At 36.4% G+C, this 22,698-nt stretch overlaps 1 protein-coding gene across 4 annotated transcripts in view; it reads right to left on the bottom strand.

Annotated features, from left to right (window-relative positions):
* Positions 1–22,698, bottom strand: part of CTNNA2 (catenin alpha 2) — a 514,224-nt gene that overhangs the window by 29,769 nt on the left and 461,757 nt on the right. For all 4 annotated transcript variants that reach the window (XM_069796531.1, XM_069796522.1, XM_069796547.1 and 1 more), the window contains 5 exons: positions 19,369–19,520; positions 12,272–12,385; positions 8,669–8,850; positions 5,828–5,933; positions 2,607–2,741 (listed from right to left, as the gene is read on the bottom strand). In XM_069796531.1, coding sequence (XP_069652632.1) covers positions 2,607–2,741; positions 5,828–5,933; positions 8,669–8,850; positions 12,272–12,385; positions 19,369–19,520 — 689 coding nt within the window. The remainder of the gene's footprint in view (positions 1–2,606; positions 2,742–5,827; positions 5,934–8,668; positions 8,851–12,271; positions 12,386–19,368; positions 19,521–22,698) is intronic.

Consider the following 22,698-nt stretch of genomic DNA (forward strand, 5'->3'; position numbering starts at 1 on the left):
ATGTTGTGTACACAGTATTTTTGAAGTTGTTGCAACACATTTTTCTCTAACAGAACTCTAAGAACTGTGGGGTGTCTTTCATCTGTCTTTTAGGTTTTAATTGGTTTTATGTCTCTTCCCTTTTTACATTAATATATATATGCCCACACATAGGTTCATACATACATATGCATACATTCATTTCATTTATAAATATTGATTAATATTCTTAATAATGCAAAAATTCAAGCAGAGATTGTACTCCCCATAGTAGTTCTGAATCATAACTCATCTTTTGGATAAATCTGAATTATATTGTGGTTCTTTGTAAACACAATAGTAATTTACAATATGGTAATAATCATCCTGGTGCTTGATATTTACATCAAAACACTTAAATATAGTGCATCATATAAACTTACTTCTGTTGTTTGGGAAGCTTGAATTCTGGATTTCTATTGTACTTCTAACATTGTACTGTATGCAAGCTGCCAAATAATGGTATTTCATTTTAATGTAAATAAAATACTGTTTATTTGTAATTGGCTATCCAAGAGAAAATGAAGAAGAAGATGGAAGCAGAAGCAGCAAGTAGACAAGCAGATGTAGATGTGCACTTGGATACTAGATCTCTGGATAGCAAAGGAGCATACAGTACCCAGCACCTCAAAGATAAACAGCTTGGAAAACACTATCAGGAAAGCACTGTACGAACTGTGTTATACCAGATAACAAGATAATGCTCTCAAAAAGGGATGCACAGGAGTTCAACTCTATCACCTCCTGTTCAGAGCAACAGCAGAAGAAGCAAGCTGGGCAATCTTAAAATTTTCTGTATGTCAGTACTACTGAGTCTTTGGAACAGACCCAAATAATTTCCGTGGTTGAAGGCAGTTTTGCCTTTGTCTGCAGCTGACTGTAAAAACCCAACCAAACAGAAACACAATGGTGATGAAGCCTGGTAAGCAGCGGATGCTAACAATGCCAGACTGGAAATGATGAAGTCAAGCGGTTCGGCCACTGAAATTTCACAACGGATGGTGATGTTCCAGTAACGAATAGATGCTGGAGATTCACAATGGCTTATTCAGCATCCACATACACTGAATAAAGAGACTTGAAAAAGAAACACACACAACCACAAAAGCCAAGCTGGTAGAAGCACTGATTTGGGTAATTGTTATAGATAGATGAATATGACAACTCGATGGATATGAAAAGCTGGACCCAGATGGCAGTGGGTAAGAAAAGATCATAGCATTTACTATGCAGCATAGCTGTTAGTGATACAAGGACAGATCACTCCATTAATATCAGGAAAATGGAAGAGGATCTTTTCATTGCTGTGGGAAGATCAAGGTATTAAAATACATATGTACATATGTCAAGAAGTGAAGACCAATTGCAGGACAGACACAGGAACATTTAAGCAGCTCCTTTTAGGATTGCATATATGACTTCAGAATGTTTGATCCAAGAGAGCTGGCAAATGTTTAAGACCTTCTACAGTGCTTTGCGAAAAATCCAAATGTAATGTAGTTGAGAACATTTGCTCTGACTTCTGATATGTTTGAGGAAGGCCAGTGATTTCACTGGGGAATCTTATGGATGAAATGAAGGGCACAAGTCAGTTGTCCTAACAATCTCCGTACTTGATTGGGCTTAAACAATGAAAGGGTGCTTTTTCAAAACCACATTTGAAAACAATCTTGTTTCAAGTATCTTGAGTCTCACAAATCATCGTCATTTTGAAAACACACTCAGGAGAGTGAAACATATACCTTTACATACATATGGTCTGTATTTGAGTTAGAAGATAACAAAGGTGTCATGGGGCTAACACTAGGGCGATTAGTTAAAAAAACAAACCAAGAAAATCATGAAGAGCAGCAATTGCTACTGCTTGGTTCTAGTAATCTCCCAGAGGGACAGAGTCCAACATCAGGAGAAGGAAAGAAAAAATAGTTTAAAAATGTAGAAAACTCATTGTTTATAATATTACTGCTGCCGCACATTCCTGTCTTTATTTCTAAAAAAGGTTGTATGTAAAAATTTGTAGTGTTCATTGAAAATAACTGGATGGGAATTACTGTATATAATCATTGTGCTTGCCAATAGTATTTGAAAGCAGCACATGCATCAAAACTTAAAGATATTTTGCCGGCCTTCCAGAGTTTTTGCTAAACCTAGTGTGCATTGGAACCTGAGTGAATGAAATCCCATTAGTCATCACCATCTTAACAATATGCACTTCATACAGAGCTGGCTTCTGCACAGAGGAAGGAAATTACCAGTACTAACAAAGGAAAGAAGATTTATAATGAGCAAATATACAAAAGCTCCAAATAATTATAATATTCACAGCTTGGCAATGACTTTCTAGGCTATGAAATTACTTTTCTTTTGGAAGAATGAAGATTTTACAAGGTAAGTATAAACAAAGGGTAATTGGAAAATCAAATTGCTCTACGCAAGTTATTGTAAGGTCTGGAATAATGGTGATAACATTTTAAAAAGCTTGCTTATGAATCACTGTATTTTTGTTTTGTACATTATTACCATCAAAAATGCTCCCTTTCAAGTGCTACATGGGAAACATAAATGGCTAAATACAAATACCAGCTTACCCCTGATACAATAAGTTCTCCTCCCAGGTTCTGAACTTCTGCCTTCACTTTGCTGCAGATATTGAGCTGGTGACAGTAGAGGGCAATGCGCTGCAGGTAGGCTAGCAGGTCCTGTTTGCAGGCTGAGTCTGGGCACTACAGACAAACAAAATATTTGATTAGATGTATCTGAGTTTATATGATTACAGACAGGTAATTGGAGTTGTAAACTTTCTATAGTTTCTTTCCTTTCATTGTCATCAGGAGTGGCAATGTGTGCGCATTAGATGGATCCATTTCACTTTGTCTTTACTTGAGATACCTGATGAAAAGTGAAAATCCAAACTCTACCTTTCATTTAACTCAAGACTTACGAATTGGAACCTGAAGATGCACTATACCTTTTTGTAAAAAGAAGAAACCTCTCTGTCAGCCACTAATGAAAGACAATGAAAATAATATGAATGCTCTGTTTGGGGGGGCAGTTCATTTATGATATCAGTTTGTATAGAATAGAAGAATCTATTGAGCAGCCAAAAGACCAAGTTTGCCCTGGAACTCCAGGTTGCCTGCTGGGTGTCCAGGCTAAGATACAACATGGACCAGTAAAAGTCTGGATAAACCCAGTTCTGACTGATTACGTGCACTCCAATGCCAACTCTTGACTGTCTTACCAGGTTCCCCAGCATTTGTGCAGATCTTCTGAGGATGGAGCTCTTGCTTCCGACTTGGCAGAAGCCAGGCCCCTTACTGAACACACTAGGGACTCGAGAGGTAGAAGTGAGACTGCTGGGGTTTGGTATTGACAGATTTCCAAGCATATTGTTAATGCATAAATACCATAATCTGTGCCGGAAGGAAATCATTTACTAAAGCGTAAATGACATATTATAGAGACTCTCGGAGGATGACATCAGTATTGCAGCCCTTCTCAAGAACACAATGAAGTAAGTTGGTCCCTCTGCATGGCTGAGGGATACCTCTTCGTACCAGAGGGAAGGCTTTCTACAGTCCTGAACCATTTTGGAGGCTGTGCATCTCAAACGTGTTTTGACACAAATTACATTAGGTCAAACATGGTAGACTCAGTGAAGGTTTTATAATCAATATAACTAGAAAAGGTCCAAGTGCAATTTATTCATAGTCTTTGGGACTCTTAATAGAAACTGCATCATCCCCCACCATATCAACAGCATAATAAACAAGACTCTCGTAGTTAATATTCAAAGTCTTGCCTCAAGAGAACAGACCTCAGTAATTCACTCTGATGAAACACTGCTAAAAGGGCCCATTGCTAACAGCACGTCTCCAATAAATACTCTTTGGGGCTACCCAACAAAGTCTGACTGACAATGTCCTTTGAACGTATAGCTTGGGGAACAAAGATTCCGAATATGCCTTTTTAGCATCTTACAGAGTTTACGCTCAATTTTTGTAAAATATTATCAGAGCACTTGAACAAAACCTGATAGAATTAAACACACGAGTCAACAGCATCACAACGCCTGACGTGAGATGACTGCTTTAGCCCCAACAGCTAATGCTGGCAAGGAATAGGTTTGCGGTGAAGTAGCTGCATATACTGTCGTCTATAACCCTGAAAGAAGTCACTTTGCTTTTTTTCTCTCCCTTTAAAACTAACAATAAACAAAGCTGGAGGTTCATTGTGGCTGTTAGGTTTAATCTGCTTTATACTTATGGCAATGCTATAATGTCTCTCTTTCTCAGATGGTTGCCACATCTTTCAGGCATGAATCCCTAAGAGACCTCTTCTCCCTACCGGTGACAATTTAATACAGAAATATTTACCCTACTCTTGAAGTCTATGAACTGAAAGAAATGAACTTTAAAGCAATACTTCTAGAGAGCTGACAAGGCTTTAAATACAAGTACCCTGGAGCAAATGAACATGTAAGTTCTCTCTCATTGGAACAGTAATTAAAAATGCAACTGTCCATAAAAAGTTTATATTGCATCAGTGTCTCCAAAGTTCTGTAACATATCATTAAAGTGCAAGCATTAAAACAAACACTTCATTCTCATAGTGGTTTTACTGTTTATTATTAAAGTGTGCATGTTACAGTCTTCTGAAATTTAAAATGTGACTCAAGCCAATGCACTCTAAGCATAGCAAGTCTCTTTGTGTTTCTTTCTTTAAAATATTCCACCTCTGCAAACATTGTAGACTAGGAATTTCATCAGCTGACAGATGGATTTCTTCTTTCTTATGCTAAAATGAACAGATTTCACATTTGCAGGATTGGAATGAGTTAACTACAGGAAAAATGCTTGCTGATAATGAAGAAAACCGAACCCCCAAATTTCTGAGGTTATACAAAAACGGGCAGCTTCAGGTTTCTTGCCATTCTGTTCCATTTCCCTGGCAGGATGTGATACACACTATTACATGCTTACTTGAAGAAGAAAAAGAAATGCTGATTTTGAAGAGAAAGACTAGAGGCAAGGAAGTTGTCAGTTCCCACTTCCAGCAAAATTTCTCCTGATGACAATGAAAGGAAAGAAACTATAGGAAGTTTACAAGGGGCAAAAAAAAAAGAAGACAAATTTCATTTGCCTACATCTAAAATTAGCTACCTAGAACCTGGATTTGAAATTTGGCTCTTGACTTTTAATGTGATGCTTCCTCTTGCTCTCCAGATGGATAGATAATCCAATCTGAAAGAAAGGGGCTGAATATAGCAAGTTCATCTTTCCAGTTGTGACATGAATTTGGTAATGGGACTGAGAACACGGACCCTAGAAGATGGAGCAGGGGGCTGTAAGGTGAAAGCACAATACCCTGCTGAAAAGCAGAAGAAAGAGAGTCAGGGAATCTTGAAAAAGAAAAGTGCCATATCAAGGGAAATTGCTGGAAGAACAAGCTGAAAACAATATAAGGATTCTCAGGCATATGGCAAGGGTAACAGAGCATCCAAGTCTCTACTGATTTTGTGACAGCAAATGTATCAGTCTAATTCTGGTACAATCACCTGGGTCCAGAAGTGAAGCTGTGGAACAATTCAGGCATTTCTGAGGTTTAGAGAGACTCATTTATGACTTTCCTGTACTGCAAAACCCAAGCTGATTGGTATAGAAGAAACAACTTCTATTCAATGGGTAGATCAGTATCCAGGCAGTGACTTTCAACAGGTAATTTTCTGCCCAGTAAAGATAACCTTTTCCTGCAAAAGGCAACTTATTGATAGAGGTTACATTATATTTCTGCTCATTTTTGTTGTTACCTGATCAGCTACCGCCCGTGCCAATTTATCCATCCTCGACCCTGCCTCTGCAATCTTCTTGGCCGCATTAATGACATCTGATGTATTCTTCAGGGGGCCTTTACCTCTGTGAAATACAACACAATTATGCACAATCTAAATAAATCATGAAAGGCAACAGTTTTAGTGACCCTGTTTGGTGTTTGATTTTAAAATAGTAACACGAATGACTTCTTAATTTATTACAATTTCACCTTTTAACTACTTTATAGTACAGCTTGATTAAGAAATCGGTCTGCTATATTTCCTCTCTCTTATAAAATGCCTCACTAGTAATTTAGCCTGATGGCGCCTTCAAGCACATGAGCTGTACTTAATAGTATATGCATTTTTAAGTGCTCATTAAGCCAACGCTCTTTCTGGAATACACAACTATTTCAAAATTCTGTTATTCCCAAGCCAGTGCTAGAAGTTAAGCCTGTCATGTCTAGAGAAAGAATGTCACATATTAGGAAAACCTTTATTAGTAGATTTTTGTCAGAAAACAAAGATACATGAAGCATAATTCTTATGCTACACTTAAATGTTACCCCTAAACCATGTATAATTAGCTTTCAGACTGATCTTTCACTATACTTTTAAGATTATGCATAAAACTCCGATTTTAGTCATTGAAGATGCCAAAATGTATATAGACAAAAAGTTAAAAGCCACTGCAGACTTTTCTGAGTTTGTTTCAGACTCAAAACTTTAATCTTGTTTGTAATAATAAATTTGCTACTGCTCCTACAAATGGCTCAATTGGAAGCGAGCTGATATTCCTTTCTTCTTCTTTCTTTATTCTACGTGGAGAAATTTAGCTTCAGACAAGACTGATGGAAAATTATAATATGATCAAACTTAGTTTTTTCTAAACTAAGACTGAAGGCATTTTTTTCTAAGCACAACGTAGTATTACTTTTGCACTTTTTTCATCTATAATGCCAAGAATAACATACTGAAACATACTTCCATTCTTATCTTTTTTCCATACTTTCATTTCCACCTTAAACAGATATTGAAATACAACAAGTATCCTACTTTAGTTGAACTTAAACTGTAGAAAAATCCTTCTTAGTGACCTCGTATGCTTCTTTTGCATTACTTACATCAGCAGATCTGACTGTCACAAACTCCATGCATTTGAAGAATTATTCTATTTTAACACTGCTGAGGTTACAGTCAACCAAAAAGGTGTGAAACGCTTTGTTCTGTTTTAATGGAATATATTAAACAAGTTTTTATTGAATCTGATGTAGACAGAGGTGCACTTTGATTTTTTTTTTTTTAATTTACTTCAAGTATGACAGTAGTTTTCTCCTATCTCATATTAGTTCTGTTCTTTTGATGGTAGGAAATGTAATTACAAAACTTTCAATTTGATATTCAATGTATCAAAGGTTGTCCAGCAGGTTGCAGAAAGCATTCATATTCTGGGCTGTTGCTTTAGAACATTATTTCTTCCTTCCATGGGATGATGGCACTGTTTGGCAGTTTCTCACTCTGTTTTTGGGCTGAAGGATCAGAGCGCCAAAGACAATACAAATACAAAAGTAATAAAGATTCTTCTAAAATATCACCCTTCACAGGAGGTTCTATACTGTCATTTGGTATACAGGAGTGGTGAGTCTACTGCAAAAAGAATAGTTGTAAAAGCACAAACTGAGAGAAAAATAAGCTGAGAGAGTAATTAATTGGAAAGAAGTATAGTAGTAATCTATTAAAGTAAGCAAACTTTCTATATGCATAATTAAATTTAACATGGATAAAAATGTTTGCTGTTGCCTATTACCAATTAACTAACTATGCAAGCGCAAACAGTCAAGTTATTTGCAAATTAATGGTATTTTTACGCCTCCCATCTATTTATCTCCCTATCTATCCATCTATCAGTCAATCCATCAATCAGGTATGTGGGAACCCTGTATTGTCAACGCAGAGACTGTCTCCTCTGAAATGGGTTGAAGGCTCCAGAGACAAGGCATGTGATCAGCTGGAGATTAAGAAATCTATTTGAGCATCTCACTGAGATGAATAGATGGATCTCTTATTTTAATTCTGAAGAAAAAAACTGGAGATTTTTGCCCAGTTTTGTCTAATCATATTTTGATAAATACCATTTAAAGTTTTGAACTCCCATTAAAAATAAACACTGAAAAAGATTCAAAGAATCTTGTAAAATGTTTTCCCCAGTGTGATTAACAATACAAATATATTTAAACAAAATAATTCTGTTTATATGATATCATTAATGAATGGCCTTTTGATGCTTTGCAATTAGAAAAGAACAAAATATCATTAGAAAAAAAGAAATGAAAGCAAAAAAACCCAAAAACATTACTGACAGGCTCCAATAAAGTATTAGATCAAACCAGTTGCATTTCATTTAAGATTTTTTTGGAAAGAAGTTCAGCGTTCAAAATGATATAAATAGTTTTGCCATTATTTTTGATTGACACAAATTGTGTTGAAATGTTGAGAGTTCAGAGAGGCACATGCATTTAGATGGGTACTAAATGAAATGTCAGTTGAGTGTCTGTAAGGTCACAGACTACCTTTGCTGCTGAAATTCAAGAAGACATGCAAGTGAAACAGATTTGCAAATAGGACAGAAACTTCATGTGATTAATCCCATTTGGCGAAATAACCAGAGGAGTCATATGTAAAGAACTGTACAACCCATCCCGTTAGGTATGATGTGTGTTACCTGGCTTTGCATTCCCCAAAACACAGCACATCATCTCAATAGGCTACAAATTGCAAGAAAAAGGAAAGATGTGGGATGTCTGAAGAAGTCCTCAGCACAGGTTATTTTATCCTTACCTAGTAAAGTCTGTCATTTCCATCATAATCATGCACATCTGCTTTGCCAACACAATGATGTCATTACCACTGTCATCCCACTTGGCCACCTCCGCATCCAGTTTGCTCTTTTCTTGGTGGAATATCTCTACCTGCTCGGCAATCTTAGCCTTCTCCTCCTGGGGAAGCTGAGCCATGATAGCCTGGAGGAAAAATGGGAGAAGTTAGGCATGAAAAAAGGAAGCTAGAAACTATACATTTCAAATGGACTATACAGTCCAAACGGCATGCCCAAATTCTAGTTTCTTTTTATGGGAGTTGAAGATGCGAAGCAAAATCCAGTACACATTTGATTTCTGTTAGGACAGCCAAAACCAAATTCACAGGATGTTTATAGCTCCTCTTATACCTTCAAGAATTTAGAAATTGTATATGTGATGCCACGATATACAGATCATTCACCAGTCGATACAGGAAGATTAAAGAAAATTCCTGTTAAATCTTAACATTTATGAAGAACAGAATGAATGAAATCTATGGGAAAAAGCAGACTGAATTGCCAGTATCTCCTCCAGTCTCATTCTTTGTCAGAAATAGAGGTTTTCTGCTTAACCCAACACTGAAATAAGCTATGACATGCAAGAAAATACATTTGAAGTGAATTGTAATGAATGTACCTTTCAATAATGTTTAGTGGTCTAATTGCCTCTTGGAAGATATGCAAAAAGGCGTTACACATGTTGATACTAATCTGCCTCGACATTATCAACAAAGCAGAAAGTTCCCCGCGCCCCCCCCCAAAAAAAGAAAACCCTACAAAATGATAATAATTTCTTTTTAAGATCAAATGGACACTTCCAATAATGATTTCCAAGTTGAGCTACTATTTGGCTTTAGGGGTTCTGAAGACCACATTATGCATTTAATGGGGTGTGACACATATTTAGGTATCATTACATTTTTTCTTGTTTATGTCATTTTCAATCAGCTGAAGTCTTTCTCTACATATTCTTAAAATGCTCTTGGCTTTTAAAAATTCATAACTGACCTTTTCCAAAACTGAAATTAAAAAAGGTTATAAACAGTAGATCAGAAAATGAGAAATTTGCAAGTTAATCAAATTAAAATTCAACACATGAGTTTTAATTAGGCCTTATCAATGTACCTCAGCAGTTTCAAATGTTAGCATATTAGTCTTTCCACAGAAAAACACAGTGTAAGTCAAGCTAATAAATAAATATATAAAATACACAAAACCCACTAGAACATATGAATTAACTGAAATTAAGAGAATGTGATAGGAGTAGTAAAATTCAGAAAGCCCATCTGTATGTCTCGCATGTGGCTTCTTTCTGTGGGCAGCTTCACCTGCACACCCTTTAAACTGGTATACAGGGTTTTAACATTTCTATTCCAGCTGCTGATGTGTTTTCGAAGAAGCTATATCCTATAGCAAATGCAGCTCATATATTCAAGTTTTATGTCTACTGAAGACCAATGCATGTCTTTCTACTGATACACTAATAGCTTTATGGAGTAAGCATATTAAAGAAATCCATTATATTCCACAAATAAAAATCCAGTTTTTCTACAGAAAAGGTTCAAATAAGATACTATTCTGCTTAGCAGACTCATTTCAATGAGTTACTTAAGACTGTGGACTGAGCGGCTTCTGTTTAGCGTGTTTTCATTTTAGGTTTTCGTTGTTTGCTGCTTCTTGTGACATACTGCATTCTACAATATGCAGGAATGGGACTGTCTTTATAATATATTATGTTTATACAGTGTGTAGCTGATCAAAGCAGAAGGTTTTAAGTGCGGCAGTGATAATAACTGCAATAAGTGTAATAGATTTTAAGACTCCTAAGTCCCTAGGTGAACTAGATTCTAAGTAAAAATATTACTGCAGTCTTTACTTGGTTTTCAGATCAAGAAAGGATGATGTGCTACCTAATCCTAAAAAAAAAAAAAAAAGAAAGACTGTGAAATAACTGTATTGTATCTCAATAGTTTTGTACCTGAGACTTAATTTAGTAGTAAATTCTTTGAATATATCAAACAGGACTCTATGCTCCTTAAAATATAAAAATCTCTCAAAGATAGCCAACTGCATCCAGAACATAGTTCTGTCATCGTTCTTAGGGTAAGGTATCCAGGTATCATTCTGCAGTTCTCCTGACTGCATGATTTTCAGCGCCAGTTCCTGGTCATCCAGCTCTCTGGGATGGGACCTACAAACCATCTGCTCTTCATCCAGGTCTTAATGATATATATGATATGTCCTTGATATGCAAGGACAAAACTTTTTGTCCTTGGGATGTAGTGATAGAAACCCAGCTTTTCTGATACATGGTATGGTTTATTTACCATCTGTATTCAATATTCAGGGAAATTAATTTAAGACAAAAAGAAACCTCTGCCCATTCCATTGTATCTATGTCTCATGTTCCTCCCATACCTCTAAGTTAGCTTCATTTAGGTTTTCATTACTGTACTGTTTCTTTTCAGGGTGTGAAATATTTGTGTCAAGCCCTAACATACTCTGGGGCTTCCTACAGCAGCTGAAAACTCTTTCCTGGTCCTTGAAGTGACTTTCAAAGCGCCGTTGCCTTTTGGTCTTCAGGTTCTCAGCCCTACAAATCCTCTTCCAGAATTCAAGGTAAGAAGTCACTGTTCCAGTTACCAGCTTTTGCTACAGTGTTTGAGTGGGTGTGTGGAGAATGCTTCTCATTTAGGCCATTACTTCACTTTTAGCATTTATCAGAAGAAACCACAGACCTGTGCAAAACAGCCATAAAAATCATTCAGGTAATTCCCAGTTCCCCACTGGTTCTCTGCTGGAAAAGTTTAGGCTTTTTTTTAAACTCTCTTTCCAGTCAAACGTATTTTCATTATATCATTTGCCCCCAAAATTATATTCTGATGGTTGGGGGTTCTTTATAATCTGAGCTGAGCAGCCTATTTAGTAAAAGGTAAACATTCATCAGAGGGTGGCATAGTCCTGAGTGTTAACAAACTTCACTTCTCCAGCACCTGTGACCCCTGAAGCACTCATCAGCTTAATTTGCAATCCCCATGCACAAGCTGAGGTCACAAATCACAATGACTCGAGTTTATCATGATGTAATTACCCTGGTAAAATTACATTGACTCAGTAACAAATGCCTTCAATTACAATTAAATTACAGGGACTACTCGGTAGCTTAAACAGATCTTCATGACAGGTTTGCACACTGGGAAACATGACTAATGTAAGATTTCTCTGGATAGAGCACATGGTGCCCTGATGGGATTTTTTTTTTTTTTCTTTTTTAATTTGCTGACTACTCCCACGGTTTCAGCACATTCCAAACCTGCAAGACCTTCTCCTACAGCACTAGCTGGAGCAAACAGCTGATACAAGGCATCGCATAAGCCTAAGGAAGATCACTGAATAAAGCCAGTGCTTTTAAAATAGGTGAGACATAAAAAAAAAACCCTTTAAACACTGAGGTCAACTTACTTACTCCTGTCCTTTCTTAAGTGACCCTGAAGATTTGAAATCACTGCATTTTCTTTCTGAGGCACAGCTTTTTATTTGTAGCTATACAGACACTTAATGTAGTACGTGGGTTTTATACTCACCCTTGCACTCTGGCCAGCAATAAGCTGGTCATCTTCAGTCTGAACGCTTGTTCGGCTGCGAACGTCATAATCTTCCTGCTCGAAGTCTGAATCATCCTCTAGCTCTTCGGGGGTCTAGAGAGAGAGAGACAGGGAGAGAAAGCAAAAGAGAGGAGATGACAAGCTTATAAAGGGTACAGACAAAGTCCTATGTACAGTAAGATCTTATTTCATCGACTACCTGCCCAGGAAATGCTGTTTCTCTTTCCTTTTAAATTAACTTGTCTGCCCAAGCAGTCAAGAACTGAAATTGAATTGTCTTAAAAATTAAGTTGTTTCAACTCTAGCTTTCTTTACAAATGTCATTTATCATTACCTTGCTGCAACTTTTCTTAGCTCTGTTAACATGATGAGTGCAGTTCCAGGAACAAATATCCTTTGGAAACACTAACAACCGGAATGCAGTATTTCAAAATAATGTAATTTCATATATAAATGGACACTAATACTATTCTATTACTGGAATCTCCATGTAATCTTCAACAGAGAAAGTAAATACCTGGGAAAAAGTAACTAACATCCTGAAGGAAAAGTTATCAAAGCAAATAACAGATTTCCCCTTGAAAGAAAATGTAAATTATGTCAACTGTTTTTGAAACAAATGTAAAGTTTATAATCTGCTTTATCTTGTTGGTTCACGTGGTTCTTTTCAGATACAGGGCTTTGGAATTTGCCTCATCCCATAAACTGAAACCATGTTATCTCCATTGCTGGTGCTATGAATGGTGTGAGGGTCTCTGGGCAGACTGATTAAACCTAGTTACGTATCTGCTGGCTTCAGGTTGTTTAAAATGTTGGAGGGAGGGAGAAAAAAGATAATGGATGGATCTGTTTATTTGGGTTTTTTTCAAGTTCTAGCAAAAAATTAGGAGCAAAAAAAATTTGCTTATGTATATACAGAGAGACGGCCTACTTTAGATCACTATTGAGTACTATATTTAACATAGAGGGTGCAAAACCAGAAATAGTCTTTAGAAGGAAGATTATATTCCATTTTGTGCTTGAATAGCATCTAGTACAACAATCTGGCCATGGGTAACTTCTGTAGGTACAATACACGATAGCAGTAATAGAAAAAGATCACAGTAACTGTGCAGAGAAATCCTCACCGTACTGGATACACATATGCCTCCATGTTAACCCAGAGGGCCAACCATTACAGAAGAAATCATCCATGCTGGCATTTCATGCTTGGAGGCAACGTCAAGTTTGCTAGCAGAGGTGCTAATCATTGCCAGTTGTCATTACAGCTCTGTCTTGAAGATGCTCAGTCACTAGGAACTGGTCCAAACCCTCTAACATAATGTAGAGAAGTCTTTTGGCGATATTTATATTACAGCCTGGTTTCCAACATGAAATGCACATCACCGTTTGTAATGGAAAATCGGCTGCTTTGCTAGCTACATGGTGAAGTGCACATGATGGGGTGAGTAAAACACAGCCATCGTCATTTGGCTTAAAGAGTATGAATTAAAGACGTGTTTTGATGCTGAGCGCTGGATGAAGAAATAACCAAGTATGACAGTATGGTGATGAAACTCAGGCTGCATCTCTGAAGAGATGCGTGTACAGATAGTATCTATAACAGAACAGACAGGAGATGAAGTTTAGGTGAAAAGAATGAATTTATCTTTTCTCTACTGCCACAGGAAAAAAAAAAAAGATTGGTACCCATCATTATAATGTCCAATGGCTGTGCTTTCCAATCTCCTTTAATCACTTTATTCTCTCTGCTGCCTGAGGGCAGGATGTGACATTAAAATCTGCCATAAGCAAACCAGCTACAAGTCCCTGAGCAAAAGAAAGCATTTCTGATCATAGGGCTCAGCTTTTCAGCTGCCTAGGCTCTACTGTGAAGAACAGGAACAGCATGGAGAGTTTCAACCCCTTCTTCATAAACCAGCTGGCTCTTTCCCATCCTTCAAGTTTATTCAATTAGCCAGTTGCACTGGTCATTGTAAAACCAGTACCCTTCCCCTCCGCCAAGTATACTCTTCTTAGGTTCTGTCTCCACTTTTATAAATAAAACCATAAAAGACAATGTGCAGCCCTTTCCCAGGCTTTCATAGTCAGAGTTGCAGTAAAGTAAGGGTGGAATATTCAAAATACTACATCTCAACACTGCAACCAGTAAGGACAAGAGGATGCCACTTAAAAAGATAAAATATTCTGAAAATTCTATGTTTCAGGGATTTATTCTTAAAGAAAAATTTAGAAAAAACATATTGCTGCTACCGCCTGACATTAGCAATCTTAAAATTTGTGGTCTTTAAAAGATTGGAACTTAACGGGTATAGATGTTGAACTTGGAGAAAATGTAGTGCAAACCAAAAGGACAAGTTAATGCAACTGTTAATAATATACTACAAGCACAAGAAATCTCAGTATTTCCCCTCTGTACAAGTGAGATCTAACTCAAAACTACCTTTCAGATTCACTCTCTTAAGGTTTTCAAGTGTGGTGAATTTAACACCCTCATTTTCTTCAAAAAATAGCTACATTTTTCGTTAAGGTGAAGAACAGTGGTTAACTGTGATCTCTATGTTGCCATTTGAAACATGTTGCATGCTTCTCACTCTTGCACCGTTGCTTTGTTTTATCTGATCTCTTGGAGATGCAGCCCATATATAATAGAGGCTTTTATTTGTTTAGACACAAAGGTATAAAAAAAGAAATATTATATTGAAGCACCTTGACTTAAAGATTTTTATTCTTAGCAGGGCCTTCTAAACATGCCATAAGAACTCTTGATTTTTGTGCACAACTAACAGGACCTTGGTATTTAAAACCTAGTTTCCAAGACAACAAAGTCTGGAACTTAATTTATCTGAATTGGAGGACAGAAGGACTGAATCAGTCTTGCAGACACCTGAACCTATGGTCACACAGATGTAGGAAACATGGATTTGAGACTGGAGACAGCTTCCAAACAAAACTCTGGCAACCACCAGTGGCAGGAGGAGCGAGACTTATTTTCAAAACTAATAGATTTTATGAATTCATTGATTTGAGCAGCAAAATGGACTGTTTTTATAATTTTTAGTCTATCTGTTCCATAGCACAGGCCATAAGACTCCCCAGAACTAATTTTTTTCAAATACGGTATCTCTACTAAACATAGAGCATATTCTTCAAATCATTCATCTAATTCTGATGAATTCTCCCAGTGAAGAAAAATCTTTCACAATCCCAGATAAAACACCCAGTAAATATATACTTTCTCTTTTAATATGCTTGCTCTATTTCTAATATGAATTTGGTGACTTTCAGCTTCCAGTCATTGGAATTTTTTCTTTTTTAAATCTCTCTCTTTCTGCTAGACTGAAGATCTTGCTGTAAACAAAATATCTTCCATCAATATAATTTTGTTTCATGTTTTGTAACTGCAGTATAAAAATGTGAATTATGCATGTATAAGTCGTAAAATGGCATATATACGCAGATTTATAAATGCTATTTGTTTAATATTTCACCAGTTCAAATATACTTGATGAAGATGGAAACCCCACTATGCTATAGTGCTGTATGCACTTAAAAACTGTAAGATGCAATTATAGGAATTGCAGCACTGTAAACACCAAGTCAAGCTAACTTTGTAATGAGAGGAAAGAAAGACTGAAAAGATATTCCCCCATTTTTTTTACCATGAAAATACCTTCTAATTCTAAAAGCTAAGGAGAAAAAAAAAAGCCTTTATAATATGCTTTTCTATCCAACTCCATGCTACTCTGTACATTTGTTTTTTGTACAAAGGCAGTTGCAGCCTGAGGGACTCAGGTGCTGCAAGCAGCATCTGAGTGGCAATGTCAAGAGAACATCTCTCACAGCAGGTCTTCAGCTGTTTAATGATTTCCAGTAAAATCTAACGCTTTAAATTGAACCTGAGAAGCAACAGGCAGTCAATGTAGACTATGGACCCCATAACACCGTTTGGAGATAGGCTATTTAAAAAGATGATGGGATTCTGCATGAAGTCGAGTTTTCCAGAGCATCTGAGATGTAGCAGCACTTTGGATTTCACCACAGTGGCCACCCCACAGGTGATCACGGTTAAACCTACATTGACCAGTGTGGAAGAGTAGAAGAACATTCATACATCCAAACAGTTGGGGCTAAGGACCCCACATTTGCACTGCCCTCATTTCATTTTTATTGAGACTCGCTGTAGTCTTCTCCCATGGACTGAAAGTCTTTTAATGATAGAATAGAATAGAAGCGCATTTAAGATGTTCCTAGAGCGCATCTTCCAGGATCACCCCGAAGAATCAGGTTTATATGCTCTAAGACTATTCCGCAACATGCTCTAAGACTATTCCGCAACATGAACTAAAACACGGCAAGAGGAAACAACTGGAGATTGGCTCCAAAAGTGCACTCCTGATCCAAACAGATGTTACACTAAGGCTAACGTAGATGCAACTAATGACAAGGTTGCCAATAGCAAAGGCCACGCGTGAAAAGAGAAGACCGGCCTCGGAGATACATAAGAATTAGAAAAGGTGCCATTGTGATTATTCCAAACTGTAGAGAGGGTTTCTGTCTAATAACTGAGGGAATTTCATGAATAGCTATGAAAAAAACCAAAGTGTAATTTGATCCCCATGCTGTAATAGAAAAGATGTTGGAACTAAGTTATTATTTTCTATCTTATTTTTAGGCTCTATAATTATATTCCTAAATTTATTTATACTACTTCTTAAGTTGTGAAAGAGTTTTTTTCTTCTGTATAGATCATAATAATAGTCTCCAATGCAAAAATGAGTCTTCTTTCTCCTCCAAAGGGACAATAAAATCTCCCCTTTTCAAGGGAAAAGAGAAGAACAGAGATTATCCCCCTTTCCTTCAGCTTACTAGAAGTAATAATACCAACAAAAATTAATATAAAAAGTGGCTTTATTTCCTCTATGGAATGAGGGAATCATCTCAGATAAATTCAATCTTTTATGGCATGTACATGAACAATTACTGCCTGAAAATAATTGTTTGTGTCAGATGCTCTAAAAAGTTTGCAAGTTTGTTGTGGCTATTTTTTTTTTTAACAGTTCTGCAAGAAGTTTTACAGCCTGAATTAAAGGCGTGCATGAGATTTGATAGATTCTTAGATAAAAATATTCTAAAGACTGTATTTTATAGCTTAATACCTCACCCTTTAATTATACATTCCATTTCAATGTGAGATGCTTGGTTGGGAATGCTAGAGTGTCTCAAACTGAAACTAATTTTGTTTTCGACAGAAAATAACATTCTGATTCAGCAAACTCTGGTCTATGTAAATTCATATATGTGGATTTTCCCAGTTAACTCACAAGGATAATGAGTCCATTTATGTGCTTTAGTTCTCTGCCTGGATAAGGAGTACTACATTTAGCTCCATAAATAAGTTAATTGTCTGAATGCAAAAATACATCTTCCTAATCTGGGTAAGCAGAATTCATTAACTGATATCATACCAGGAGCAGAAAGTAGTAGCGATACAATTGCAAAAGTAACCTGGGATGTTTCTAAGGCGACTGCGAAGCCTGCATGCTGATCAGCTTCCCGAGCTAGTAGTTAACATAACAGTAAGACAGCAACGAAATAAGTGAATGTGCCTCCAGAATTTAAAATGGTGCTTTGTGCTTGGCCGAAACATCTCACCCAGTATGGACAGTCTCATGGCAACCTCGCTGGGACAACTCTGCTGTACAGGGAGGTGCTGGAAGCCAGAACTCTGCGTAGGGGATGGGAAAGCGTGGGTCTATAGGAGATCCCACCTGACGATTGTGTCTCATGAAGGAATTTAAATAACTCATGAGAGACTATAAAAGATTAAAATGTGCTTAGAAGTGGTTCTTGCCCTAAGAGAAGTTTGGAAACTGCTCTTGCAGACTAAGGCACTGGATAATCAGATCCTTTACTCTGCAGATCTTTCGTTTCCATCCCAGTCCAGAAGAGTCACAAATACCCCCACGTTGCACACCCAGGAGACAGGATGGGTTTGCCCCCATCATCACTCATGACTGTAATTCAGGCTACCTGAGATTAGCACTGGGTACGGAATGGAATTTATGCTTCGCAGTTATAAAATTAAGCCTGTCAAAAGCTTTTTCTGTAAATGTTAATACATAGTGACAGATGACTAAAATGGAGCTATTTTGGAGTGCTCCAACTGCCTGAAGTCTTACATCAGTGCCATAATATACTCACAACCACAAGTGTATGTTACCTGTTTGCTCAAAGGGATGAGCTGTTGTTTTAGCACCGTTATTTGCTTTGTAAGTTTTCTCTGTGATTTTCTCCGTAGCTTTATTTGTACGTGGCTTTCACTGGGGCAGATACAAGGTAAATTGGGTTTCAAATAAGAGTTTCAATTGCTGAAGACATATCCAAACAAGGTTTGGTTTGTTGTTTGGTTGGTTTTTTTTTCTAGGTGTTTGACTGTAGACTACACTGGAAAGCAAGACACACATCTACTCTCACAATAATTATGTTGTTCTGTGGGGGGTTTTTTATTTGTTTGTTTTTTTAAAAGATGCCTAAGCAAATTGAATCAACTGGTTAGTCAATGCTGAAATGACACATTCTTTACCTCAGTAAACATTCAAAACCATCCCTGCAGAGGCTCACTGGAGCAGCAAGATAATTTATTTATTCATTTAGATTTTAACCAGACTTACCTCAAATCCTAGGCAGCACACATACATCAAAAAAAAAAGAAAAACAAAAAACCCCAAACAAAAAAACAAACAACAAAAATCTACACAAACTTTGAAAATCTTAGCAAATTAATGCTATTACCACGGAAACAGTAATGAAGTTTGCGTCTATTGGCAGTTGTGATCAAATCTTCCCCTAGGTAATTAACAAAATAATTGTGGTTCATCTCCTAAAATCCCCTCATCTCTTTACTTACTAATTCTTTTTTGCTGCACATATTTTTGTTTCGTGCTTGTTTCAATGTCAAACTTTTCTGGCTTATTATGAAACAAAGTTGATTCCAAGAAGCTTTCATATTCCTCTCATCCAATGTGATACTTCCCTGTAAGTCCCAACTTTTATTTCTCAGGTGCCTTACATACCCTTATCATCAGAACAGCTTTCCTGATGTCACGAACTCCATCATAAACCAAGCGGGAGGCATCTATGAATTCATTCTCTTCAAATGGCTGTGGGACATTCGCACTCAAAGCTTCAATGGCAACCTCAACTTGTTCAGCAAAACGTGGCATAACTAGATTAAACAAAATGAAAGGCAGTAAGATTAGACACCTCTTTTCGTGAACATTTTCCCCTTGCCCTTGGGCATAAATACTTTCCAGTAGACATGGTACATACTGTCGTTACAATTTCAAGACCCAGGAAGGCTCATGGCGTGGGTTTCTACCGACTCTACACATGCAGAGCTCTGGCACATTTTCTGACAGCATGAAAATAGCAATCTTCACATTCTCTCCTCCAATTGCACAACAAAGAATGCAAAACTTCCTTTAAAAGGTGTGATTTACTAACTTCTAAAAGACTGCAGGATATCTGAGCTATCAGTAAAGTACATTTAAAACATTTACAACTTCAAATGAACACAGTACATATTTATACCAAATGATCAAAGCAAAATGTAGCCATTATGTGTACTAATTTAGACAACTAACTGCAGTCTAGCTCATATTGAACAACAATAATTGTATAAGGGACAAAATGCAAAATCTAGCAAATTATTTTTGTGAAGGTACGTAAAGGAACTTTCTGTTTCTTCACTATCGTCATGTATGTAACACAAAAAATAGCCATAGATATTAGCTAACAGTATTATGAGCTGTGGTATGAGCTTTTTAAATACATATCTTAAAGCAATTATTTACTTATGTAAATAGTTTAAAGGCATTCCTTGAAGTAACAAGAGACTTTAATCAAATTTTATACACGATTCCTTTGAAGGTATAATCACTTTCTGCATATCACGTATGCAGAAAGATAAATGTTCCCCAAATCAGTCCCCTAGCAACTTAAACCGAAATCCTACAAACAAGAACATAAACATTAGGTCCCACTAATTACAATGAACCTATACTCCTGTACTTTGTTACTCCTTCAATATTTTAACATTAATATTGGAGGACTGGGCTCTCGTATACTACAGGACAAATAGAATCAATGCTTCATTAGAAATCTGGATACAAAATCCACTGGGATTAATTATTACAAATTTAAGGAACTTTGGTCAAGCTTGAGATTTACAGATAGACATCTTTTCATTATATTCCCATCATTTTTATTACTTGCCTTCTTCTAGCACCTAGGTATCCAAATCATGTACCTCTGGCTTTATTATTTTGGCACTATAATTGTAAGAACAGGAAAAGATGATTCCTAACTCAGACAGTTGCCTTTTTTGTTATAATATTGTCTTTCTTTATCATCTTTTCCCTAGACTCTATTTTTAATACTTTCTGGTAGCCTTATCCCGACTGATGAATACAAAGGGGAAATTCCAGTGTCATTTTCATCAAGAGCAGTGACAATCTTTCCTAGGAAGTAAACTTTCACTGTGGCAGGAAACCACATTTTCTTCTTGACTGAATGTCCTTAAATATATTTTACTTCTAATGAAAACTATGTTTTATGCATCTTACTATCTGATTTAAAGTAAAACCACTAAAACCCCATGATTCAAGACTACATTTTGACAAACAACTGGCAGCAACTATGAGCTCAACCTTTTTGTTTCTGGTATTTAAGTATTACTCACTGGATGTTAAAGGGGAACCCTTTAAAGGGATATATCTATTAAAAACTTGTTCATTCTGCCTATGTATATACACACACACATATATATGTTTGTTCATGTACACAGATGAAAGAACAGAATTGTATCTTTCATGCAGATAATGCTTAATAAGTGCAATAAGTGCTTTGGGTATATTGGAGAAAACAGGAAAAAGTGACAGCAACAATAGACTTACAAAAAGTAAACATTAACAAAACATTGCTAGGCAGAGGGGAAACATTTTAATTAGAAAAGGAGTTTGAGAGAGCTAGAAGTTTTGGAAAGAGTATTAATAAATTCATATATCAAATTATCTTAATTAATGGAACACTTGAAAGTGCAGTAGAAGACTAATATGATTGCATAAGGAAGTCTTTAGCCTGAAAATCAAAAAGCAGTCATTAAAAATACAATGAAAACAAGTAAACATAAAGAATAAAAGAAAAACTATTTAGAGACGTAGGGATAAAACAAGTAAAGATAGCAGTGCAAAAATGACAACAAAAAAGGAGGCAAAGGACCCTAATATTTAGGGTCCTTGAATTTCTGTCTAGACTTTCCTAAATAGCAGTGGTGGTCAGGTATTTAATATAATTAATAGTAAGTGCAACAGACCTGAATTAGGAAAGGGCAGTTTGGAGAACATCTACATAAACATAAGGAAATGTATCTATTAAATATGTCTTCAAGTTAACAGAGCATAGTAAAATTTACCCCACAGTTCTTGAGAAAATAATAAAAGCAATTTCTGAACCAACTTTGAGAACTCAAGAAAAACAGTAACAGTGACATTTCCAGGGACTTAGAAAAAGAAGAAAAAGCACATCTCTCTTTTATATAAAGGTAGAGAAGAAAAGAAGGAAGAAATATAGGATACTCAGCCTAATTTCAGTACCCAGAAAGAAAATGAAACATGATGTAAAGCATTTAATGTTTAATTATCTTGTCATTAATGAGCAGATTTTGGACAGGCAACAGATTTGGCAAAATAGGTTGCATCAAGATATTACAATATTTTCTTTGACAGGGCAGCTAACTAGTGGGTTGGGGGAAGCAGTAGATATGATACAGCTTGACTTTGGTGAGATTTTTGACATGGCCACACATAACATTCTTAAAAGAAAAACAAGGGAAATGTAAATTAAAATACTATAAGGCAACATGGAACTCATGAGAAAAAGCATCTCAAGGAATAATTGCCTATTATTTCAAGTGGATTCTTGCAATGCATCTAACAACGTGATGCTATTGTAAAAACTGGCAAAGGTCAATCTAAAATTATTACAATATATAAAACAACGACTTGAGAGAAGATACTGTGAAGTTGCACAGTGAGGCCCTAGTTGGAGCACTATGCCCACTTAAGTACCCAACCGAGATTTTTCCAGCATGTGTACAAGATGTGAAAATGTTTTGTTAAAAACCCCATATTTTGTGGTTGTATCCAGAATACATTTCTATGTTTCAATAACATAATTTAGTCCAAATAACATAAATGCTTCTTTACTCTTTATCTAGAAGCTATTCTTGAATCATGTTTAGAATACTCAAATGAAACAACTTCTATCAACTCCTCAAGGAAATTATTCATAACCTGATAGAGTTCATGGCTCAGATTTTTCCCCACCCCCAAAAAGATAAAGAT

This window comes from Haliaeetus albicilla, chromosome 1, assembly GCF_947461875.1.
Source record: "Haliaeetus albicilla chromosome 1, bHalAlb1.1, whole genome shotgun sequence".
NCBI classification, from domain to species: domain Eukaryota; kingdom Metazoa; phylum Chordata; class Aves; order Accipitriformes; family Accipitridae; genus Haliaeetus; species Haliaeetus albicilla.